Here is a 24,750-nt window from a genome sequence, read left to right as displayed (position 1 = left end):
ATCAATGAAATGGGATTTATTAAATAGAAAATTAGATGACATGTATGCTTTAATAAGATTTTGGCCATTAAGACTTGGGTGTTTTAAATATATATTCGAAAAACAGAAAAAGTTTGACAAAGGAAAATTTCAACAATTTCTGATATAAATCTATCTATAATCAAGTCAACCTCAACAACTATCAGCTGTTAAATGTGTTGTCACTTAAGTGTTATCAAGTACAATTTGTGAGCATCTGGAAGAACCCACATATATACAGCTTTATGTACAAAGAATTTACAAACACTTAAGCTAAGCGTAAACAAGTACTAGACTTAAAAAATATTTTTCTTGCGGCTTACTAAACGTTTGTCGCGCGCCACCTTGAAATCCGCTATGCCAAAAAAAAGCTGTCATAAAGTAACAGTTGTTTACGTTTGTTGCTTTACTGACCATTGCAGTGCACGACTGGAAAAGAGAGCGACCGAGCGCGATAGAGAGTGGCTGTGAAGTAGAAATGGGTTAAGAATCAAAGTGGGCAACAGGCGCAGTCAAAACACAAACAGCAAACGGGTCGCATTCCTGCGTTGGCTGCGCAGTCAGCAGCGCGAGCAGCAAGCCACTACGGCTGCGCAGACACCTTGGCCGCCGAAGTCAGTGCGCGTCGAGATCTTAAGCGAGCAAGTCGGCAGGTTGCGGAGTGTGGCCGAATAAGAAGAGCAAAGTAAAGAGCAGAATAAAGACAACTTAAAATATGCGTGTGGCTCATCGTCACCGACTCACGTACACAGCAGAAATATATTTATAGTTATCTCTTCTCTTGCGGCTGCTGCTGCGTGCGTGCGCGCGCTTGTTTGTGTGTGTGTTGTAAACTTTCTTCGAGGCTGCTGGGCGCTTGTGCATGTTATTTGTGAACAGAGAGAATCAAAGTCAACAAAGGGAACAGAACAACGCGAACAACAACAACAAGTGGCATAGTGCAAAAGCGTCGACCAACAAGTTTACTTGGCAGACGTGGCAACTAAAAATTAGGAACTGTGCGCATTATTCGATTTACATACATATATATGTACGTAAAGTATTTAAAAAGTGAAAGTGCGAGGGAATAGGTAAATTAAACAAAGAAAACCCAAAACAAAATTCTCACGCTGCAACAATTGCAGTTTACATCATGTCCAGTCACAGTGTACAGCGACGCAAAACAACGCGCTCCAAGTCAAAGCAACAGCAACAACAACAGACACCTAATGTTGCGGAAAACCTCTTCGAAAGCGCCAACAACGAGCAAAACGAAAGACTTCACTTTCGCAGCCGTTCAGCAACCTCAGTCGCAACAGCAGCAACGGCGGCGGCAGCGGCAGCGCCAGTCAACTGCAATTCACCTTCACCATTGTGCTGTAATGGTATGCTGCCCACCACCGCAGTCTCAGCCATGCTCAACTGTTGCCGCGACATCAACTGCCATCTGAATTCACCACTGCGCGGCAGCGTTGAGCGCAGTCGACGCTCAGAGAGCCGGCAATCTTTTCTAACTTCCGAGACATCCAAGCCGACGTCGACAAGAACAACATCATCGCCTACACCTACCTCTACATCAAAACAATCGCGCTCTCGTTCCCATTCCCGTTCTCGTTCCAGTTCTCGGTCGTGTTCGTGTGACGTCGGCGACTCATCCAACACTGTAAGTCCCCACAAACAAAGCTCAGTCAGCGCAAGCAGAGTTGGGAGAGCGAAATTAACCGTTAGTCTGCACATCGATCTCATCAGCTGGGGTCTGTTTGTGCTAGCATTCGTCACGCGCTTCTACAAGCTGGCAACACCAGCACATGTTGTGTAAGTAATAAATATTAAGATATCTCTTTAAATTAGCTTATTATCAGATTATTAAATTCTCAGTTTCGATGAGCTGCACTACGGCAAGTACATTTCGCTTTACATGCGCAACATCTTCTTCTTCGATCAGCATCCGCCACTGGGCAAGCAGCTAATAGCAGGTCTAGTCAGCTTCGCTGGCTACGATGGCAACTACACGTTTACACGAATCGGGTCTGCCTATGGGCCAAATGTGCCCGTCTTCTGGCTACGCTTTCTGCCCGCTCTCAGTGGAAGTCTGCTGGCGCCGGCAGTTTACAATCTGCTGCTGGAAGCGCGGCTGCGTCGCTGGTCGGCAGCGCTTGGCGGCCTCCTCGTCGTACTGGATAATGCGTTGCTCACGCAGTCGCGTTTCATTCTGATGGAATCCATGCTGCTGCTGGCCACCACTGTGGGCATTGCCTGCCTGCTGCGCTTCCAGCGCTGCTCGCTCGGCAGCCTTAAGTGGCTGAGCAGCGGAGCGGCAGCTGCGCTGTTTCTAGCCTGCGCTGGCTGCATCAAATATGTTGGCTTTCTGGCTATAGCACTTGCTGGCTATTTGATATGTCGTCACCTCTGGAAACTGCTCTACGATGCTACTCTGACAAGTGAGTGAGAGAGAGAAAGAGAGAGAAATGTCTTTCAGGCAAGCTGTTTACTTTCCTCCATATTTCATTGAAATAAGAAATAAGAGATTCTTCTAAGCTCAACCTTGTCTACTTCCACAGATAAACAACTGTGCATGCACGCCGTGGGCAGACTGCTACTGTTCGTGGGCATTCCTTTGGCCGTTTACCTGGGCGTCTTCTACGTCCATTTGAGAACGCTTCATCGAGCCGGGCCACACGACACGATCATGACGAGTGCCTTTCAGGCGTCGCTCGATGGCGGGTTAGCCTCGATCACACGTGGTCAGCCGCTGGAAGTGGTGCATGGATCACAGATTACGCTGAGGCACACGCATGGACGCACCTGCTGGCTGCACTCGCATGCGGCTGTGTATCCTGTTAGGTACAAGGATAAGCGTGGCTCTTCGCACCAGCAGCAGGTGACATGCTACTCCTTTAAGGATGTGAACAACTGGTGGATTGTCAAGCGGCCGGAGCGTGACGATCTCGTAGTGGCCGAGCAGCCAGATGCCATAAAACATGGTGATGTCATCCAGCTGGTGCATGGCATCACTAGCCGTGCTCTCAACTCCCATGACGTTGCTGCCCCAATGACGCCCCAATGCCAGGAGGTTAGCTGCTACATCGACTACGAGATCAAGATGGCGGGCGAGCTGCTGTGGCGCGTGGAGATCCTCAACAGACAGACCGAAGGCGACAACTGGCATGCGATCAAGTCGGAAATACGACTCATACACGAGAGCACAGGCGCTGCGCTGCGCTTCAGCGGACGACAGCTGCCCAGCTGGGGCTACAACCAGCACGAGGTGGTGGCCGATCGCGAGCAACTGCATCAGGATGCCATCTGGAATGTGGAGGAGCATCGCTACACCAAGAGTAAGCCTAAGACTAGACACAGCTTGTAAGATATACCAGATCATAATATTGACCCCCTTTGCAGCTCAGGATCAGCGTGAGCGCGAGCGTCAACTGCTCTCTGCAGAGATGATTCCCACGAAGCGCACTCGGCTCTCCTTTTGGTCCAAGCTGCTGGAGCTGCAGACAAAGATGCTGTGGCACGCCAAGCAGCTGCAGAGCCACATGTACAGCTCCCAGCCGCACGAGTGGCCGCTGCTGGACAAGGGCATCGCCTACTGGCTGGACGACAACTCCAGCGCTCAAATCTATTTGCTGGGCAATGTGCTCATCTGGTATCTGGCCAGCGCCGGCCTAATCATCTATGCCACACTCCTCATCTTCTATGCCCTGCGTCGTCGTCGCTTGTGCTTCGACGTCTCGACCAGCGAGTGGCGACGCTTCCTCAGCGCTGGGGATACCTTCTTTGTGGGCTATCTGATGCACTATTTGCCATACTTCTTCATGGATCGCACGCTCTTCCTGCACAACTATTTGCCTGCATTTGGCTTTAAGCTGCTGCTGCTCTGCTTTGTGCTGGATCATCTGGACTACTTACTGCGACGCCATTGCAGCGGACGTGGCCTTCACTTGCTGCGCCTCTACCGTCTAATGCTACTCCTCTGGCTTGTCGCGGTCGCAGCGACCTTTGTCAAGTTCTTGCCATTGAGCTACGGCTCGAAGAAGATGTCTGCCCAGGAAATTATCGACTTGCGCTGGAAGGACACCTGGGACTTCATACTGCAAAAGAATTACGCGCTGCACTGAGGCACGCTCTTACTCATCCCTCTTCCTAGACTCTACTGTACCCTGTACAATAAACCGCAATACTTGAAGCTACTCAAAATAGTTTGGCTGGAGCCAAGCCAAGCATAAGTTAAAAATATCCCGTTCTTATTCAGCTAATAAACAATTATTTATTTATTTAAATGTCAATGTATATGACACATGTTTTCGAACATTTATGTTATCTGTAAGGAAGAGGCGTAAATAACGCTCTTCTATGCAAGTCTCATAATTCAGGCAACTCATGCGAGTACACGAGCTTTGCCTAGAGCTTTTCCCTATGCAAAGTTCTGTCAAACTAAAGGATATCTTCCAGTCATCAGCTGTTGTCAAGCAAGCGCCTAGCCTAGCATTAACAATCAATATTTCGACTTCAAGGCATCCAAACGCTAAGCCAAACCCTAGTGAAACTTACATTATTAACTTACATAGATTTGCCCGTAAAAGTAGAAATGGCCAACACGGGACGCTTTAAGGACCGCAATGCGGATATCCGTGCAGCTGGCTTGACCTCGTCTGTAGACAAAACGAATACGACGGGCATATGCATGAAAATATCGCACAGCGAGGAGCTGGCCGAGCATATGATGCGCATCGATTGCAAGCACAAGAAATTCAAGAGTGCTGGCTTGTTGTATGCCGAGTCGCCGCGCCTGCCGGGCATCAGTGTGCCGGAGCTGATGGCCATCGAGACGTCCAAGTCGCGTTTCATGGTGTTCAAGGAGAAATTCTCCGAGGATATGTACCTCAAACAGGCCAAGCTCGGCGAGGCGAAGCCGACTGGCTCCAAGCCCGATCATATCACCAACTTGAGCACCACATTTGGGCGCGAGACCAGGTCGAGAGGGCGACTCTACGACACCGTACTTCCGCCAAAGCCGGCGGAGCAAGTGAATCGTGAATACGGCAAATTTCACGATAAATACGTGATCAGTCATAATCACTATTTTCCCGCAGAGCAAATCAATCGCAGGTTCAACCCAGATTCTCCCTCTCTCTCTGTCTTTTTGTGAATCATAGATCTCATATCTTCTCACCACGTAGGTACAACCAGCCCTTCAACAGGCAGGCCACCTATGGAGTTGAATACAACAGCGACATTACTGGCAAGATGGTGAAACGTTGCATGCAGCAGTGCGCGGGGCATGTGATCATCATCAGCAAGGAGCAAATGGACTTTATAGATCGCACCTATCCGCGCCTTGGTAAAAAGAAAAAGAAGTAAGTCAATATCTCAATTCTTCTTCTATCTCTCTGGCTCAACTCTTCGACTCACCGACTCCTGCAGATACCCCTATACGTATGACCCGGGTATGACCTTTGGCAGGCCGTCTGAGCCGCCAGTCTGTGATTGCAAGATGCTCATCGAGGATATATCACCATGCCAGAGCAATAAACACCTAATAGACGCTTTGGGTCACCTCAACATGTGGCGTCACAAGCTGCAGTTGCGCGCAGACTTCCAAATGTTCGATCTGATCTCGGCGCTGGAGCACAGTGATAAGGAGCATACGCGTTATCTGCCGTTGAAAAAGATCTTTGAGGTGATGCACCAGATGCATCTGTATATAGACATCTATAAGATGCGCACCACTCTCTCGCACTTCAAGTTGATCCTCGACGAGAATTGCCCCAACGAGCGTGTCAACTACGATACCTTCTGTCAGTTGCTTAACATACAGCATCCCTTGCCCACAACGGGTAACATATCAACCATGCCGGCAACTGTCTACGACAAGGATACTACCTATCGGCTGCTCTGCGCCGATCTTAGCAAGCAGCCGGTGGAGGTGACACCTGGGCGAAAGAAGTGCTCCAAAAAGATAGATGAGGAGAATACACATGTCAAGGATTTGCTGACACCGGATATAGCGACGCTCTATGGCCTGCTGCCCAGCGACTTTCAGTCTTTGCGTCCCAAGGAGCAACTTATGAAAATTTTTAAGGACATTGTCAGCGAATCGGTCTTCGAAACGATTTGGCAGCAGCTTATGAACACTCACAAGGAACAGAATGGGTTGGCCTCAGTGGTTCAGTTCCGTGATGTCATGGACAATATCGAACCAGCTAGCCAGACAACCAATGCATTGGAGGCGCAAATGTTAACTGCCCATTAAATTCAATGTAGTCAGCGCAACAATTCAAATTTAAATGAATTGAGAGCAAGCTCAGTTATACTGCTTTGTCGATAAATCAAAAAAACTAGACTGTTTCTCAATGCAACGATATTGTATAACTATGCGATGAATTCTTGTTTACCTATCGATAAATACGTAAATTATTACATGATTCAAGGATTCGTTGCATCAGCTATTCAATTTCGGAAACATTCCATCAAATTATTTGGGTTTTTAGCATTTACAAAAATTCAAATCATTCTATAGCAATGTCCGAAACTAATCGGATTATTAATGTATGTTTGAATAAAATTGCAATTGCACTGCTTGGTCGACAACGATATACTAGTTTCCATACATTCAATATGCAAATATCGATACGGCTGACTTTACTGAGCACCCTACATCGATATTTTTGTAGTGTTATACATTGTTAATCGATTATTTTAATGGTTTTACAAATTTTTTGCGACTAATATGAAATGCCAGAGATTTGACGTATCCATTGCAAGTGATGGGTCACACGGGTAAAACCGGCGGGCGCTGATGAGACACAGCTGCTAGCATCACTGAATGATGTGATGCCTATCAGCTTGGGCTCTTCAGACGTGACCAGGGGACCGCCGGAATCGCCATCACAAATGGATCTGCCCTCAGGTGTGCCTACACACACAACGCTGTTAGGGAGTTTGCCATAGCTGCGCGAGCACTCAGCATTGCTAATCACATTCAAGTCAATGCACTGCAGCCAGTCGGGCAGGGCGCTGGCGTCATAGGTGCTGCCCCAGCCACATGTGATAACCCGAGAGTTCTCAAAACTCTCTTTCAGCTGCTTGAAGCTAGGCAGCTCCACCTTATTGACCAGCGACCAGAAATCCACATGAGGCGTGCGTATGAGTGCAATATCATTGCCAATGCTGTCCGGCCAATCGGGATGTTGTACCACATCTTCGACGCCCACCTCCAAATGGAAAAGCGCCTGCGTGCGTTTCGTAGCCCCATAGTAGATGCTCACCGAATCAATGTGATCCGTGCAATGGGCTGCAGTCAGCACCCAGTTGTGATCTATGATGGAGCCACCGCACCATCTTCCCATGTTACCCTCCCTTAACAGCAGACCTACAATATATGGTGCTTGCCCTACAGCAGCCGGATAGCCATTGGTTATAATGGAATCCGGAGTGGCATTCAAGGGACCAGCCTGAACTTGGAGCAGCACTGCGAGTGCTAAAGCCGGAAATGTTAACCAAGCGAGCTGCATGGCTACTTAACTAATACAGTTCAGAGAGTTAGCTGCTAATATATATAGAGCTTAGCTTACTTGGAGTCGATTAGGCTATATCTAATGGAAATGTATTATCTTTTCTCTTAATGGCTTTCCACATTAAGCACTAGGTGAGGGATTGCCCACCCGAGACAACTTTTAAGAGCAATAAATAGCTAATAGCTTACCTAGAACTATAAACAATAGTTGATAACGCTTAAAGCTAATGATATATGCTTTACTTTAAGCTAACTATAAAATCTTTAAGGCTAATGAAGCTGTTTCTATAATCAGTTGCAAGGTCGCGCGTATATCGGCTGAGTCAATTAAATATAATTTTTGTACAAAATTCTTGGATTTAGAGAAAATACTTATATAAGCGGAATATTTATCAAAATTATCCATGTAATCACTAATTATTCTTGCTGCAATGCTTCACACATTTGGCTAACAAGTACTTGGACAATTTGAAGATTTCTTAAGTCTATTTAGATATTTATTTACAATATTCTGAATATTTTATTTCGAACTATCCAGAAAATCTTTAGCTTCGTTTATTTTGGCCGCCAAATAAGGTGAGCCCCCGCGATCTGGATGATTAAGCAACATGATCTTTTTATGCGCATCCTTAACCTGTAATCAATCAAGAATCTAGGATTAGCAGATGATTCATATACGACGTTCTACTTGCCTTTAGCTTGGAGGCACTTGGACTGACGCCAAGTATAAGTGCCGCTTCACGTTTGTTCATTTTGGGATCGAAGCCACCTTTGTAGTATTTGGCATTGGCCATGCTTTCCGCATCAAATTTGGGTAGATTCTTGATTGCTTCGTTGAATTTGCTGGTCATCTGCGGCATGCGGCGCAGCAGGTGTTTGCCTGCGAAGCCAACAGCGGCCACGCCGAGGCCTGCTAAGATGATGGAGCTCGTCTTGTGTTGTTTAACGGACCGTGGGTCAGGTTTTATTTGGTGCATGGGCATTACATTCAAATATGAAACGATTTTCGAACAATTTTTTCATGTATTATATTAGTTTTATTCACAATTTTACCCAAATATCTATTATAAATTTTGTACCATTTTATGTAATCGATATTGGTCGAAAACAGCTGTGACTTAATATGTGACGACTGCTTGAACAGTATCGTTTACTTAGAGATATCGACTGTTGCCGAATACCGATAGTTCGTGTTGACGTTCTACGTAAATGATTGTTTTAGCACAGAGATCGTGATATCGATACACTGGCTATGGAAACACAATTGCGATAATTCTTGTCCTGCACATCTCTACAGCAGTTTGTTTATGTTTTTTTTTATCCAATTGGATGGTTAAATATTTTTCGAGTCTAGTCACATAGGCATATATTAAAAACTCGTTGATTAACATTTCCAATTGGAATGAAAGTGTATTAGAACCACATTGGGATATGTCGACTGGAGGTTATGGAGCGTATGGAAGCTGACTACTTACGACAATAAAGAACAATAATGAGGAAAATCATGAAGTCAACTATTAGTAAATAAGTAATAATAATTAATAAATCAGTCATAGATAGAATAAGCCTAGTAACTTAAGATGATCTTAGAAATTAACTTGTCTTAAATACTTTCACTTTGCAAATGGGCTGTAATGAAAAGAAATTGCAGAAGGGGTGTCAAATAGTTCAGCTATCAAGATGTGTTTCTCCTATTTATAATACTTTAAGAGAACTTATCAAATTTCCTCAGTTCAGCAAAGGGTTCCGTTGCCTTGCGAAAATGTTGCTTATAGACTAGAAGAGAGAGGTCAGCTATACTTAACTCCCAAGGGCTCGTAGCACAGATTCAATGAAGATGGTTATACTATAAATAAATTACTTAAATAATATAAAAGTTACTCTCTTCATTTAGCTTGAATTTTTAAGTTTTCTTCGCCTCTATTCGCAAGTCAAACGAAATTCTTCCTACTGTTTGCTCAAATTCGTCTTCCGACTCAAGCAACTTTAATGCACTTAGTTTGCAAAACATTAAAATTTTATGGCTGAAATAATTTTAATGAAAACCAAAATAAATGTCAGCTGTCTTGCAGCTGGGCGAATGATAAAATTCAGTTTCCATCAGCTGTTTTGCATTAACCAGGGCTGCGGTTAATGCTCAACAGTTGTGCTGTTGTAGCTTAGCTGTGGCAAGCAATGAAGTTTTTATATTAAAAAATGAACATAAGTTAACGCTGCACCATAAAAAAAAACACTATATTGCTACAGCTTATCACTAATATTTCCCACTTTTATAATCTATAGGGTTTCTGGAAGCTGAGAAAAACCATTGCAGAAGTCACTCGATGTTTGTCCACAGTATCGATTAGTTTGGCTTATCGATTGCCACGGGTATCGCTCGAAACGTATCGGGCTCACACAAAACAAGTAAAGAAGAAGCGTGAAAATTTGATGTGCAAAGTTTTAAAAACGAAATTTTTCTATATTATTGATTAACAGAAGCAAAAAAGTGTCAATTGGTTTGCTAGGTGATAAATTTGTGCGCCTGTGTCGTTGATGTGTTGTTGTTGCTGTTGGTGTTAGCTGAAGTAGAACAAGAACTAAAAATATATATTTGGCGAAAGGCATCATCAGCAGTCAGCATCGAGCAGCCGTCAAACTGGAGCGTATTCCGGAGTATTTGCGCGACACGGTCGACTGGTTGATGGGGTAAGTGCGTAACGTAATCAGCTGCAGCATAAGTCCCCAATGCAAACATTCAAATGCAATGAGATATGATTTTTTTAAAAATAGTATGCAGCTTGCCCTAAAGACGATAACAGCGACAAAGACAACGACGGTCGACATCGCGACGTAACGTCGTCTCGTCGCATTGTCGCCTCGTCTTGGTGGTGTCTTTTATGTCCTCTGCGTTTTGCTTCGTCGCCGTTTGGCATTTCGCCAATTGGCCTCGTTTCTCATCTCTTTTTCGCCGTCAAAAGCAAACTTTGTTGTTGTTTTGTCTGGCCTAGCCGCCATCGCAGGAGTTTCATTTGCTGCTATTGTTTTTGTTTTTCTTCTTCTCGATGGTGTTGTTGTTTTTCTGTGTTTTTGTTATCGCCGCCCCGCAAAATCAATAAAAGGCAACTTTTGTTGTATTTTTTTATCGATTTCTCAAATGTAACGCAAGTCAAGTCGCAAGTGTTTTGATTTTTATGTACTCGCACGCAAACCAATACACACACGAGCATAAATACAAACACAAACAAAGTTACGCACACATGCACAGACGCATGCATGCCTGTTCGCTCTCACACACACACAGACTCACACAGACATTTATTTATGCACTTTGCTTCCTCGTGTCCATTCATCAAGGCCAAACTGCATTTTCGATATCGTTTATTTGTCTTTATCCTCGCCTTACCCACTCATTCGTTCGCTCACTTTTTGACCCCTTCCGCCACTCCCCCACTCTTCCACTACTCACTTCCATTGTTTCTGCGCCTATGTCGTGTTTGTTGTTTTTATTTAAGTTTCTACGCATTTTTGTTATTGCTGCGCGATAAGCGAAGCCGGTTTAATGAACTTGCCAATTTACCCACAATCTGTAATCAAAATGTAAAAACAAACAAAACACATAGCAACAACAATAACAAACAGTTTCATAGATCTAAATAAACACACACACAAAGGCATACATAAACACACACACACAAACACACCCACCCACTTTTAAGTAAATACAAACGCAATAGAATTTGAAGAAAATAAATATATTTATGAATATATAGACTACTCAATACTCTGCATACTGTAGTGGCTGGAATTGTTAAACAATTTTCAAATAGACATTTTATAATTAATTTAAATATGGAAAATACGATATTTTGAAGCTAAAATTTAACTATAAAAACTTTTCGTGTGGTATATTTTAACTTAAATATTTTAACAAAATTATATTTTATAAATTTTTTTTTTACACATTTATATTAAAAAAACTTTGAAATCTGTACTGTATGCATACGTAAATATATATATTCTCGTTTAATTATGCCAATTTATATATTTAAGTGATGAAAAACAGTCAATAAATTAAAATAGAAAAACCTTTGAATATTTTGATTTAAATTCAAATACAAATCCAAAGATATGAAATGTGAATATATGAAATTGTTAATAATTAAAGGAATGTGTGAAAACCACATATAATCGAAAAATATCGATAATGCTTTGCTGTACTATATTGTTTTTATCTTCAAGTTAAAAATAAATGTTAAGGAATTAAAGTATTAAAGCTTAAAATATTTGAATAGTAGCTCTCATAGATAACACTTGAAGGGTACAGATCACTTACTATCCAAATTTTCAGAGCTTATATTGTAGTTAATCAAGAAAATTTGGGAGAAAGCCTCTTAAATGAAAGTTTACGTTTTCTCTTAAAAGACTTATTTGAATTGTCCAAGATTTTATTCCAATTTTCTAAATATTTTTTACTGTAATCAAATAATATAGATTTTCTGAAAACTGGAAACTAAAGAAGTTTGGCCAATTGAAGAGTTTAACTTAACTTTAATTATGTAAGATCCATTGGCCATTTGTTGAGTGAATTCCATTAAGAGATATACCAGATATACTTTGGACTGCTTTAAAGAGGGTAACCGTTAGTTAGACGTGTGTGCAGGAATGCAATTAGCCGACGTTATATATGTCAGATATATGTATATAATATATAACTAGGCATCTCTAATATATATGGGAACAACCCTCAATTGTGTGAAAGGGATGAGAATAACGGAGGGTGGCAGTTGGCGACCTTGAGGCACACTTAGCACAACTCTAATTGAATTAGGCGACAGCCAAGCAAAAGCACAGGCGCGCGACATACAATGCAGTAGAGGAAGAAAGAGAGAGGGAGAGAGACAGAGGTATGGGTAGTGAAAGAGAGAGGGGGTGAGATATACATATATGTATAAGCACATATAAGTTGCAAAATGACAACTCTTCACGTATGGAATTGATTGACAGGGCTGGCAAATCAGTTGGCAAAATCAATTCGTAACGGGTCGTTGGGCAGGGGCGGGTTGGGGACGTTCGGAAGAGAGGGACGTCGTGCGGCTTAGTCGATTCTTCTTAGCGCTGGCCCAGCCATAGACCCAGAGCCTCAACTCAGTTGCTTTTGGGGCACCAGACGCGGCTGTTGGTTGAGTCCGTTCCATTTCCGTTCGTTGCGTTCCGCCGAACTGGGCCATGAACTGGGCCATCTCGAATCTGACGGGCAGCAATCGGGTGAGCCGTGCGATACTCGTGCGGTATTCCTCGGTGCCTCTGGCCGATGATGGCAGCTCCTCGACGGCAACGACGACGCCTGCAGCTGGCACGCCGCGTGCCGCGTCGAACAGCGCAATGCATTCGTCGTTGTCCTCCACATTCGCAGCCACATTCCTGCGACAGCAAAGCGGCAACAGCAACAACAACAGCAGCAGCAATAATAATAGCGGCAGCAGCAGCAGCAACAACGGCAAGGGCCAATCGAATGGAGCTGCGAGTGGAGCTGGCAGCAATTCAGCCAATGCTCAGCTGTCGCTGCCACTCGATGTGGAGGAGACGGTCACCTGTTTTTGTCGGTAAGGCGAGAGGGTGGCGTGGCCGAGTGGGGGGAGGGGGTGTAGCAAGAGCAGCTGCTTGTAAAGCTTCTCAATTTGTGAAAGTTAATTGGGTTTTTAGCAAATATTTATGGTTTTTTTAATGTCATTTAGTTAATTTACTTAACACTTGCATAACAACAAGTTTTATGGCCAACTGTTCCTATAGTTGTAATTTATATACATATGTATTATATCGTCGGATTTAAAGGAAACGCGTCATATTTACAAAACAAACTTCAATAGATCCATTAAAGTTAGATATACTTATGTCCACTATATACTATATGCATTTTGATTGCTCTTCTATACAATTCTCATTTGTGTATTAATTTATTAAAGTTAAAATGTTGCTTGAATATATATTTCCACATTTTTTTCATTTCATTTGTATATGCTAACATACCAAGCTAAACTGTTTTAAATTGTATTAAAATATTTAAATGAAGTATGTTTCCAATTGGTTTATTTCTCTGCTCACTTTCCTCTTTGCTCCACTTGTGTCTCATAATTACACCCTTTAAAGGGTATCTTTTATTCGAGCACCCGTTATTGTCTTATTTCACTTCCATTATTTTTATTCATTTCTTTCTAGCATCGTTCAAGTCAATTGGATAGCATAAACAAACAAAAAAAATGCATAGCTGAATAGCTGTGTGTTGGAGTGAGATGGCAATTGTTATTGCTCACCCTTCTCTTTGCTCGAATCGTTCGCAGAAACAGCTGATTATGATTTCGACTGCTGTCCATTAGCCCTGCTGTTGTTACTTCTGCTTTTTTCTTGTTTATTTTATCACTTGCTTCTTGGGAATTGCTAAATTTGTGTCCTGCGTTTGCTGCGCATTTACCGCAATTCCCCATACCCAAATTCCCCCAAACGACGTTTGCTTTATAGGGTTTCCATTTGCAGACGCACGCAGTCGAAAAGAAACCCCGCAGCGGGCATAAGCTGATAGCTAACTGTCTAGCTAGGGTGTAGGTGTGGGGTAGGGAGAGGAAAGGGTAGGTCAATGCATGCTGGTTCACACCTACGACGCATTTTAGCAATGCTCGTATTATCGCGCCCCCTTTTGGACACAGACATAAATCACACAGCGCCTGGCCACAAATGGGTGTGCGCTTGTCCATATGCATATGTATATACATATACATATGTATGTATGTGTGTTTATGCTTGAGGCGCCTCATAAAAGTCATAGTTTGCTCTTTTATTCATTTCGTTTTTTTTTTTGCGCACTTTCAAATTTGATGGCTACATCTGACGTCATTTGTTGTGCGCATGACCCACAGCAGTTGCTGTTGTTGTCGCTTGTGTGGTGGCGTGACCGACTAAACGGAACTCCCGTCGCTGCCACACCGCAAGCTAAGAAAAACACATGAGATTAGTAAAAAGCATCAAATAAACAAGCCGCAAAAACAAAACACAACTCACACCAACACATAGACAAAATTAAAGATCGCAAGAGAGGAGGAGAACAAGAGTGGCAGAGAGAGAGAGAGAGCAGAATGGGTGCTGTTTATTTTTGCTTGCTTTTGCCTATCTATGTTGTTGTTGTTGCTGCCGGTGTTATTGTCAGCAGGAAGTGAACGTTTTGCCGCATCTCTCTCACTCTGAATAATATTTTATTTAGGCTGTATTTATTTATTAATGATATTTACATATTGTTGTCGATAAACAAGGCAAAGGAAATTTACTCGGGATTTTATATACACAAATAATTTATAGGTCAAATTAAACTGAATGTTATAATAAACAAAAATATCACTTCTAATCGACAGCTGATCTAAATCTGCAATTTTCTTTTGGTTTACTGTTAAGACAGTTACCAGTGTATGTTGGCAAGTGGGAGGGAAATGGACGTGTATGTGTGTATGTAAGATAGATCGTGTGCCGTTTGATTGCTGGCCGTCTGCACTCGACTGCAACGAGGCTGCAAAAGTCGCTGCAATAAATAATGAGCGCAAAGCAATTCGAATAATGGCGAATTGCTTGCTGCTGTTGCGGCGGCGTCGCGGTCGACGTCGCCGTCATCGTCGTCGTCGTTTGCTTGATGAAACCGCTAGAAAGCAGCCAAGCAGCGCCGTTGCAGTACATAAATACATATGTATGTGTGCATATGGCTGTGTTTGTGCGTGTGTACAAAGAGTAGCCCAAAAAAAAAAAATAAATATTTGAAGTGCAAATGAACTTACGGACGGGTCGACACGACTACAGGGTGCACAGTTGCGATGCGGGCGGTCACAGGTGTTTACTGACCAGGAGGACAACGAACGAACCAACGAGAGCAAGACAACACAAAGAGAACGCATCGAATTGCTGCCCTGTGCATAGACAAGCTCTCCATCTCGCTCTCTCCCTTTCGCACGCTTAACTACCGACAGCAGCTGGACTGATGTGCTTGTTCTTGTTGTTGTAATTGCATTTGTGTTGAATGACGGCGCGTCTTTTTTTGTTTTTTTTTTATTTTGGCATTTGATTCCGTGGAAGTCGTGAACCAAATGCAGTTCCTGTGTTATTTTGTTTGTCTTTGTCTTTGGGTCTCTTTCTTATCAATGACACACACAAAGCGTGTGATAATTACACAAAACGAGGAGTAGGGGGTGCTAATGGCATTACAAAGGTATTCACGTAAGAGGTTATGCGGGTCACAAACTTTGAGAAGTCCTTGGTACCTGAAAATAACATAATTAAGGTTTCTACATATTAAATTTTTGAATAAAAATTTCTGAATACTAATTTTTTCTCTTTTTCTTGCAGGTAAGTTTCCTCAATATTTAACTGTGTTAAATATAAAATACATATTCTTAAAACAAGGGTAAATATAAAAAAAAATTATATGTATTTAATGGAAAATATTATTTTCTCAATCAAAATAGCTTTTAAAATTGTTTACTACCGTTTTATAAAATAGTAGTAGATTCTACTACTATTACGTTTACCTGTACTTGCAGTCTGGCAACGCTGACAGCTGTCAGCTGCTACATGAGCTAGTGTATCGCTAAAAGTACAATATACTTTTGTATGTGTGCTGGTCGCTCAGCTGATGCGACGAGAGAGTGTGTTTGTAGTAAGGAGAGTAACCAAGAGAGAGACATTAAGAGAGAGTCAAACAAGTGGTTGTGTGTTGTGTATATGTATACATAAATATGTTCTGGTCTAGCTTGACTGCCGCATTTGTATGCAAAGCATACATCGAAACATTTACTGCTTGCTCTCACTTACTCTCTGAGAAAACCAGTTAATAATATATGTATACATATATATACATATATATATATATACTATATGCCTGTGCAAGTGTGTGCGTGCAGCGACTGAGGCGCTTTCGAACCAACAGTATTAAAAGAAACTAACTGCAACAACAAATACAACGAAACACAATCATTCGCCATCGTCATCTTTGGCTGTATGCTCTGCTTTCGTTCGGCAGCTTCTGTGTATTTTGCATGTGTATTGGTGCATGTGTATTTGCCAGCCAGCCAGTCAGTCATTCAGGCAGCTGTCAAAGTCTTGCTGCCTGCCTCAGTATAGAAATTTCCTTTGGCATGTTTGGTCGCACGGTTTTCGATGTCTCCGTCGTTGTCGTCGGGTCGCCGTCTAAAACTCCGTGACTTTACGAATTGACTTTGTTTGGAGGCGCGCAGCAACAAATCAGCAGAATAGCAAATTTTAATAACAATAACATTTATGAATTATACAAATGTACAACATATAACAGTAAATACTGAACCGAAATAAAGTGTAAATCCTGGAGATAAAATAGAATATATAAAAAAACGTCAAGTAAGCAAGAAGGAGTTCACTTCACTGTGTCAGTGTATGCGTATGCGTGTGTGTGTGTGCAAGTGTAAACTGTGTCATTCACAGCTAACTGCATACGAGTTTTCAATACATATACGGCAAAAATAAAGTATAAAAAAATCAAACTTTTTAGCTACCTCTTCAGCAGTAGCCGCATTACAACTTTTATTATTGGAGTTGTTGTTGTTTTTGTTGCTGCCACGGTTTGTTGCTTCACTGATTACGCGCAATGCAGCAGCAGCAGCAGTAGCTTTGCAAAGCCGGCGAAGCGCGACTGTTGCCAATGCAACGCTTAGAATTGGCACAGCAACAAAAACAAACAAACAACAACAATAACGGTTACGGCGCATCGAGCTTTTGCTTTGACTAGTAACTGTAACCAGTAAGCAGCAAACAAGCGGCAGCTCCATGAGCAGTGGCGTCGGCAGCGACAGCATCTGCAAGCGCCAGTGGTTGTTGTTGCTGTTAGCGTTTTGTCGCTTGTTTGGTTTTATTTTTTTTAACCACTTCCTTTGTCGCAGTGGTCTCTGCTCTATGTCACTTCCTTACCGGACGCGTTTCCTGTCATCCCCTGCACATTTCTGCCGTCAGGTGGCAACCCTCAACCCTTGGTTCACACACAGAAAAAGCACCGCCTGCCACACTGTCCCACAATGCAGTCCTTTCACAGTTACTTCAAGTAGCGGCAAGTTTCGTGCGAGCGTGCGAGCAATGCAATGCGTCACCTCCTACAAAAACGTCGCACAGTGTGGCAAAAATCGATTCTTTTTATGTTGAACACTTAAAATTCGGGAAAAAAAATAGAAGCGTGATGAAATGTGCTTTGTAGTTTCACGACAATGGGGGAATTTTTTTTATAGGCCTAAAGAAGAGAATTTATATATATGTATATGTTTATACAATTTAGAACCTTCTCGCATTTATAGTTTACTGAATTTTCTGATTGTTTAACATGTTACATTATATACATTAAGCAATAGGTGTTTTTTAGTTTAATCAATTTAATTAATTTGTATTTTAATAGGAGTCTTTCCATTTGTTGGAATTAGTTGAACATTGTAGCTTAACTAAAAGTGTGAAATTTACGTTAAAGTACTATAATTTCCCTATTAGGAAATTATTAGGGACTTTCCCGTCGATCGATCGCTTGGTAATTGTAAAACGTCTTATTATCTATAGTGCATTCAACGCTCGTTGCTTCGCTCACATCACCAAGCAACAGCAACGCAGGTTGACTTGATATTGAGAAACAAGTTTTTATTTCTTTGGATAGTAATAATTCTACTACGATTCAAGACCGAATAAGAGGAACAGAGAGAAAGAGAGAGAGAGAGAGAGAGAGAAAGAGAAGGAGAAAGAGAAATAGTCTTGGAGCATGGGCATTGATTGTGTGACTTGCTTGTTTCAGTTTCCATTTGCTCTGTTGCCATTTCGTTTTGCCACGCTGTTGCTGTCTCCTTTTTCGTCTTTGGCTAAATGCTCGTTTGACCTTTAACGGTGCTTTGCCTGGTCGCGACTTAAATACACATGAACACACACAGACATAGAAAATCGTCAACAATTAAGCTCATTCAAAATGCGAGCATGGAAATTTCAACGTACACTCAACGACACGATATTAGAATCACTTCATAAATTTTGATTTAATTGCTGCGTTGCGGTGGGCGGAGGGTGTGAAAGCACAGGCAGCACTCAAAATAAAAGAAGAAAAAAACAACACAAGTAAATATCAAAAACAGCAAATTGACTTTAATGCGAGTTGAAGGTTAAGCGCGTTGAACACGACGCGGAAATTGAACGAACGGCTTGTCAGACTGGAAGAAGGGGGAAATGGCCATTGGAATTGATTTCGTGGTTCGTTTGACAAGCTGCGAGTTCGAGCTGCGAAAAAAAGTGTAGAAAGGGAAACAGCAAACAATGAAGACATTATTGCAAATAATTGTATGTAAATAAATGCATAAGTTGATAATGCAGGCCTAACACGAAGTTGGCTGCGGTTAGATATGGAAAATATAACAAAAATACATACTGATATCTGCAAGAGTCGGGAAGTGGGCCCACAGCGTAGTTATAACCTCAAGCCCAGACGTAATTTATTGATTTCCGATATACGAGCAAAAGAGAAAAGTGTATAGTAAAAGCTCGATACAGTGCACTAAATAGTATAGACTGACTAAATGTATGGCACGCTAGAGAAAAACACATTTAGCAATAATAAGGTATCAATTGCTTTGAAATATTTATTTCAACCCCCTTTTCGCTCATTAATAATTTAGTAGTTGTTCGTTTTATCTCGTTTGCACTGTAGTTACGTTTTCTTGTGAACATTTCTCTCTGACCAACCGCACGCGGACAATAAGCAACTGGACAATTTTTACAGTGCTATTGTATGTGAACTCTTTCACATACATATTTTTTGTATCTTTTTGTATTTTATGCTTTTATAAATAACCTTAAATGATTTTCTGCGCCACAAGCAAACGACGAAAAGTGTCAATGTCAGCTCAGCTGTCGCTGTTACCCAACAAAACAACAACTGCTGAACAATAATAACAACAGCAAGAGCAAGCTAGAAGAAGAGGCGAAAAAATCGAAGAGCTGTGCTAAATTTATTATTCAGCTGTCGCCATTGCCGTCGGTTGGAAGGGGCCTGGTTTTTGTTTTTGGCATTTGTATTAGTGTCGCTCTCATTTTTTGCTCTTGCTCATTCCATGTCCTCTTTGGTTCTGCGGCACATCAGCTCTGGCCGGCAGTAAATGCATGTGTGTTTGTGTTGGTCAGTCCGTTATCCCGTGCTCTCTTCATATTTCTAACGGTAACACGTGTCATTAATTGCTTCATGCATGCGCTGCAACTGTAACAAGAGAAAGAGAGGGAGAGAGTGAGTGAACGTAACAATTGATTGCATATGTTTTGCAAATTTCTGAATGAATTTTTTGGGCCGCCACTTGTGATACCCTGTAAGAAATATATCTAAATGCATAACTGGGAGAAATTCAATATTTTGAAAGTTTATAATATTCATCAATATGTTTATACTTTAGGAATACATTCATATGTTTGTTTTTAGTTCAGCTGTTACAGGGTGTTTAACGGTCGCCTATATATGAGAGCAATTATGTTTCTCTGTGGCTAAAAATGTCAAAATCCATCCTCCAACAACAACAAAAATCAAAATAGCTGAAAAAAATCCATGTTGCAATCGTGGTGCCTCCGCCGCCGTCTGCCCACTTGAACTGTTGCACGTATTCGTAACAAATAACAAAAACAAAACGAACACTCGAAATATTGTGGTTGCCAGCGTCTAGCATAAGAGACTTTTGCCTAGTTTTGAACATCAGAAAAATAATAATAAAACAAACTCCCACAACTGTGAAACGAGAACGTCGCACACGCACAGTGGTTCAATGCTGTTATGCAATGGACGGAAATTGCCAGGCTTTCACAGAGGGCGAAAAAGCTGAAACACTTCCAGCACGAAGTGTTGATTGGTTTTGAGAAACGTTAAAATTTTATAGTTCGACAGCTGTAACTGCGTTTGCAATGGCAATAGCAAATGGCTCATAAATAATAATTGATTATTCAAAAATGAAAAAAAAAGTTGTAGTTTATTTTTATTGATTTTATAAATGATTTCTTGGCATACGTAAATGCAATAAAAAGTAAATAAAAGCAAATCTGCTTTTTTATTAATAAAAAAGCAAATGCAAATAAAAACACTTTTAGTTGGTTTAGGCAGCACTTAAAGAAGTCTTAAGAAATGCTTTCAACTATCTAAGTTCGATCTAAACGCAAAGTTTTTCCGCTGCTAAATGGCTCGAATGAACTCGTTAGATCTCAATGGGTCGCTCCACCGAGGCAGTTTCCAGTTTCCAGTTCAGTTTCCACTGGACTGTGGCTTATTTTACCAATAGTTTAGCCTTTTTAGCTTCTTTTGTTTTGCGGCTTTTGTAATAGTAGTTGTTGTTGGCTGGCTGGCAGCTGTTGCAAGCTCTACTATTATGCGGCATCCTCCACAAGTCGCAGTGGGGGTGGGGTGTCTGCCAGCCTCTGAGTAACTGAATAGTGAAAATTGAGCTGTGTTTTTTGTGTTGTTTTCAACGTTTCTCTAGCTAATTTTCGGCTACTTTTGCAATCGACTCCCACAGAGTCGCGACCGGCTAATCCCCCAGTTGTGTTTTTCTTCTCGCTTCTCGCTTTTCCATTCGTCAAATTGAGTTAGCGAAAATTACTATAATTTTGTGGGAAATTTTATGGGTCAAATTTTGTGCTGTGCTGTTGACAATGCGGCAGCGAAAACTAGCTAAGAAAATATAGCCAGACGCTGACCGCAGCTGTTTTATTTCATTTTTATCTCAATTCTTTTTTATTTTTGTTAATATTTTTTCCACTAATTTGCTTAATTAGCGCTCGACTCACATTTTTCATTGTTTAGCCCTTATTTGGGTCTATGTATTTAGTTTTTTGTCTCGTCTGCTCTTCTGTTATTATTATTTTGTTTCTTTCCTATTTTTATTACATTTGACATTTTTGCATTTCTCTCACGTTTGGGCCTCTGTACAAATTTATAGCCAAAGCCTGAGAGTGCGGATCGTCGTGGTGAATGAAGTAAAATGTGAAGTGAAGTGAATTGACTTTGCTTTGCTTTGGTTTGCTTCGCCTCGCTTTGAATTGGAATGGAACCACAGCAGACAGATCATAGCAGGGCAGAGGAGTGAGGAGAGAGGGAGGTGCGTTGAGTCTTGATTGCTGTAAACGTGATGTGCGGCGTTTTGTGTAATTCGCCGTGAGAACTTTGCGCTCCCTGCAATCGCTCAGGTTTCGTTTCATTTCATTTCGTTTCATTTCGTTTATGTGTAGCGTTACATGAGTCGCTTGTCCCTCCCCACAGACACACGTAGCTACAAAATGTCGAGTGTGCAGATCGATTGCCGATTGCGATTGCCATTGCCTCTACGTTTTTCTTTTGTCTTTGCTTCTGTTATATCTGATATGTGGATGAACGTGGCACACTAATCACTCGGCCTTCGGAGTGTGAAAATTGAGGCAATCGCTGCTTGCGGCTGCGCTACGAAAGCCTTGACGTGCCTCAATTGAAAATGATCGCGAGGGAATTGAGCTTATCGATAATATGACTAGCATGACTAGACTAGTTGGGAATTGGGAAAGAAAGGTCTATAAACAACTGATGAAACTTAAAGTGCAGCAGCGACTCTAATCGATAACACTTTGCAACGATTAATTAAAAACAAAATTGATAATGATCGATGACAATCCTTAAATTAAAAAAGATGTTGGATTGCTTAATATTAAATTAAATATCTAAAATAATTATTTGACTGCATTTTCTGCATAAATAAAACATTAATTGCTCTGGCTATATATTTATAGATAACAAGATATTCATGAATAATTTGTTAAATCATAATTAAAGCAGTAAATAGGAATTGCATTCATGATTTGACATGTGTCATTGGTTATCGATAACAAGTAATATCATGTGTTTAAACGTTCTTCAGTCACAAAAAGGTTCATGTATACTTCTAGTAATCTATAACTTCTATATAGATATATCTATATATCTGTGAGACGCTAAGTGTTGCCTGCTTTAAATGCATTCGATGCGCTTCAGTTGCAGAGCTTCAGTTGCACAGATGCCAAACGCGTGACCCCAAAGCTGGCTGAGCAGACCAGACGGCTAGCACATAAGACTTTCAGCTACATCATGATGTAGCTAATGATGTTCATAATGATGTTGCTGCTGCTGCTGATGATCATTGTGGAAAGAACCGCAAGAGCTAATTGCTTATTCACAACGCATAACCTTGCCTTTTCATATGATGTCTTCGCTTGGCTGTGCTGCAGCAAACCCTACCCTAGGTGTCTGCCATGAAGTGAAGTCGAGAAGAGGAAGCAGTTGTAGAAGAAAACTTTCATCTTGGCTTAATTGAAAATGCAGCGTAATGCCGCAGCAGAAAACGACAGCTGCTATGGATAAGCGGGGAAAACAGACAGAAAGAAAAACAAGCGACAAGAAAATAAATAGAGAGACACACAGAATGTGAGAGAGAGAGAGAAAGGAAAAACACATTAAAATAATATAATTATTACTCTAGACTCTCTCATATATCTCGAAGCTAAGCTGCGATTTATTTGTGGAGCTCCGCAGCCGTAGATTTCCGCATGCTTTTTCAACCGTGAATAAGCACGAACTTTCATTTTAAAATTCTAGAAGCGCACGCCCCAAAACACCAGACAACTGCCTCGCCCGCCCCACCAAGCCACGCCTCCTGCCTCTTTATGTGCTCAAGTGTCAATTTGTCGAGTTGTACATTAAAAATGAGACCAGCCAAGCCAAGCCAAGCAGCTCTTTAACTGTTCTCTCCATAGGGCAGGCATCATCATTAGCGGCGAGTAGTTCGCTCATATGAGAGAATTCGATTTGATTTCGTCGACGTTTCGTCTTCGCTTCATGGCTAACAAATTTTCAGTGGAAACTTTCATGGCTCGTAGCTTTTGGCTTAATTCTAATGCCTTGCCGCGCGGCGACCTGCAACGTGCCTCGAAATGGCAATTGCAAATGGAAATGGAACTGCGACATTGAACAAGTTGAGAATTGCAAATTCTAACTGAAATTCGTAGAAAGTTCGCTTCGACAACGCTGCCCGAAATTGTCAAAGTAAACCTTTAGACAGACATCCAGAAATAGATGACGACACCAGAATATATATAGGCTAATAGCAAAAAAATTATACAAAAATATTATATATATTAAAATATAATTTCTGAAAAAACAATAGAACTACAATTGTTCCATAAAAGTGCTTTGATAAGTTTCTCTGATAGAATCTAATTTCATTCTTTGACAATCATAAATAATAATAACATCCTATAACAATTATAAATAGTCACTTTCTATTTACTATGTGTCAAGTCTAAGTGGAACAAGTTGAGCTGACGGAACTAAATTTTATACAGTGACATTTATAAACTGCTAAGCAACCAGGGTATAACACTTTTCTCATGTTTATTTATGTATAGCAGTTGTTATAGTTTTTGTTTCAGTATTAAACATTTCCATACGATAAACCACTGTCTAACCCTTTCGATTTCATTAAATAGTCTCAAATAACTCTTATGGTTTTATAACTGTATAACACTTTCAGTGCGCCTAATATCTTACTTAATTATAATAGTATTATTACGTTATTACTGTCTTAATCTGTAAAATAACATTTTTAGCCTGGCAATTACTGTATAACAGTTTCCTTTTATAACAATTTTCGTTTTTATTTTCTGTATAACACTTTTAGTTATCTAATTCAACTCTTCTAGTAGTTTTCTTAAAAATTCAAATCAATATAACACTTTTTTATTTAGTTTCCAACCTAAGTATAACAGTTTCGTGGCTCCGTTTAAAACATATAACTCTTATATCTGCCATAAATATATGCTCTCTATTTATTAATTTCATGAATTCTACTTCTCTAGCAATAGTCGTATAAAATTTGCGTTCCATTCCATTCCGTTTATAACTTGAGTAAGGCACTTTTTAAATTTCAATTTTGTTTCTGTTTGCGTCGCTTTGTCTTGTGAAAGTTTTCGTGCGAGTGTCAAATGGTTTGGCCATTCCTAAAAGTTTTTTCACGCCTTTTTCTTTTACTTTTCCGTGTGTGCAAAGAGAGAGAGGGAGAGATAGAGATAGTTATAGTTAAATAGTCTTCGCACTTGTTGCCTTGCGTGTTGCTAGTTGAATCTGCCCCCAGCCAGTTGCTAGTTGGTTTTGATTGAATCAATTTGGCACTTACTTTGGTGAGGCACGTTTC

General features: G+C 41.2%; 5 protein-coding genes across 9 annotated transcripts in view; 3 read left to right on the top strand and 2 right to left on the bottom strand.

Moving 5' to 3' along the window:
• Positions 1–437: 437 nt before the first annotated feature.
• On the top strand, positions 438–4,258 carry LOC115482728 (protein O-mannosyltransferase 1). 2 transcript variants are annotated; one of them, XM_030222988.1, is made up of 5 exons: positions 438–1,088; positions 1,143–1,812; positions 1,876–2,438; positions 2,559–3,335; positions 3,400–4,258. In XM_030222988.1, exons 2-5 carry the CDS (start codon positions 1,151–1,153, stop codon positions 4,119–4,121), a joined length of 2,724 nt encoding a protein of 907 aa, XP_030078848.1. In that variant the 5' UTR covers positions 438–1,088; positions 1,143–1,150; the 3' UTR covers positions 4,122–4,258. The 2 variants fall into 2 exon arrangements, with proteins under 2 accessions (XP_030078848.1, XP_030078849.1); XM_030222989.1 differs by having other exon boundaries at positions 441–1,812.
• A 217-nt stretch (positions 4,259–4,475) lies between these two features.
• LOC111592765 (EF-hand domain-containing family member B) lies at positions 4,476–6,330 on the top strand. Its single transcript, XM_023305166.2, has 3 exons — positions 4,476–5,112; positions 5,184–5,360; positions 5,428–6,330. The coding sequence occupies exons 1-3, from the start codon at positions 4,592–4,594 to the stop codon at positions 6,254–6,256; spliced, it is 1,527 nt and encodes a 508-aa protein (XP_023160934.2). The 5' UTR covers positions 4,476–4,591; the 3' UTR covers positions 6,257–6,330.
• Positions 6,331–6,714: 384 nt separating this feature from the next.
• Positions 6,715–7,540, bottom strand: LOC111592766 (serine protease 1-like). The gene has a single exon (XM_023305167.2). The coding sequence runs from the start codon at positions 7,515–7,517 to the stop codon at positions 6,729–6,731; it is 789 nt and encodes a 262-aa protein (XP_023160935.2). The 5' UTR covers positions 7,518–7,540; the 3' UTR covers positions 6,715–6,728.
• Positions 7,541–8,013: 473 nt separating this feature from the next.
• Positions 8,014–8,689, bottom strand: LOC111592802 (mitochondrial import inner membrane translocase subunit TIM14). Of its 2 annotated transcripts, XM_023305210.2 has the most exons (3): positions 8,599–8,689; positions 8,212–8,451; positions 8,014–8,153 (listed from the first exon to the last, which is right to left on the bottom strand). In XM_023305210.2, exons 1-3 carry the CDS (start codon positions 8,599–8,601, stop codon positions 8,040–8,042), a joined length of 357 nt encoding a protein of 118 aa, XP_023160978.1. In that variant the 5' UTR covers positions 8,602–8,689; the 3' UTR covers positions 8,014–8,039. The 2 variants fall into 2 exon arrangements, with proteins under 2 accessions (XP_023160978.1, XP_023160977.1); XM_023305209.1 differs by having other exon boundaries at positions 8,025–8,153; positions 8,212–8,689.
• A 1,213-nt stretch (positions 8,690–9,902) lies between these two features.
• LOC111592816 (MOB kinase activator-like 2) overlaps positions 9,903–24,750 on the top strand; it is a 41,410-nt gene continuing 26,562 nt past the window's right edge. The window contains exon 1 of one of the 3 annotated variants that reach the window (XM_023305234.2): positions 9,903–10,207. In XM_023305234.2, the coding sequence (XP_023161002.2) occupies positions 10,203–10,207 (5 nt within the window). In that variant the 5' untranslated portion in view covers positions 9,903–10,202. Of the gene's footprint in view, positions 10,208–12,647; positions 13,105–16,641; positions 16,907–24,750 lie in introns of those variants that run through there. The other 2 variants (XM_023305231.2, XM_023305228.2) reach the window with 2 other exon arrangements.

This window comes from Drosophila hydei, unplaced genomic scaffold (assembly GCF_003285905.1).
Source record: "Drosophila hydei strain 15085-1641.00,03,60 unplaced genomic scaffold, DhydRS2 tig00000001-arrow-pilon, whole genome shotgun sequence".
Lineage (NCBI taxonomy): Eukaryota > Metazoa > Arthropoda > Insecta > Diptera > Drosophilidae > Drosophila > Drosophila hydei.
This window is presented reverse-complemented; position numbering and strand designations above follow the sequence as displayed.

Excerpts from the sequence above, each read along its gene's own strand:
- LOC111592765 (XM_023305166.2), top strand. The coding sequence starts at position 4,592 with ATGGCCAACACGGGACGCTTTAAGGACCGCAATGCGGATATCCGTGCA. Across the intron at positions 5,113-5,183 it reads GCAGAGCAAATCAATCGCAG|GTACAACCAGCCCTTCAACA; the intron begins GTTCAACCCAGA and ends CTCACCACGTAG. Across the intron at positions 5,361-5,427 it reads CTTGGTAAAAAGAAAAAGAA|ATACCCCTATACGTATGACC; the intron begins GTAAGTCAATAT and ends CGACTCCTGCAG.
- LOC111592802 (XM_023305209.1), bottom strand. The coding sequence starts at position 8,502 with ATGCCCATGCACCAAATAAAACCTGACCCACGGTCCGTTAAACAACAC. Across the intron at positions 8,154-8,211 it reads CAAGTGCCTCCAAGCTAAAG|GTTAAGGATGCGCATAAAAA; the intron begins GCAAGTAGAACG and ends GATTGATTACAG.
- LOC115482728 (XM_030222988.1), top strand. The coding sequence starts at position 1,151 with ATGTCCAGTCACAGTGTACAGCGACGCAAAACAACGCGCTCCAAGTCA. Across the intron at positions 1,813-1,875 it reads GCAACACCAGCACATGTTGT|TTTCGATGAGCTGCACTACG; the intron begins GTAAGTAATAAA and ends TTAAATTCTCAG. Across the intron at positions 2,439-2,558 it reads CTACGATGCTACTCTGACAA|ATAAACAACTGTGCATGCAC; the intron begins GTGAGTGAGAGA and ends CTACTTCCACAG.
- LOC111592766 (XM_023305167.2), bottom strand. The coding sequence starts at position 7,517 with ATGCAGCTCGCTTGGTTAACATTTCCGGCTTTAGCACTCGCAGTGCTG.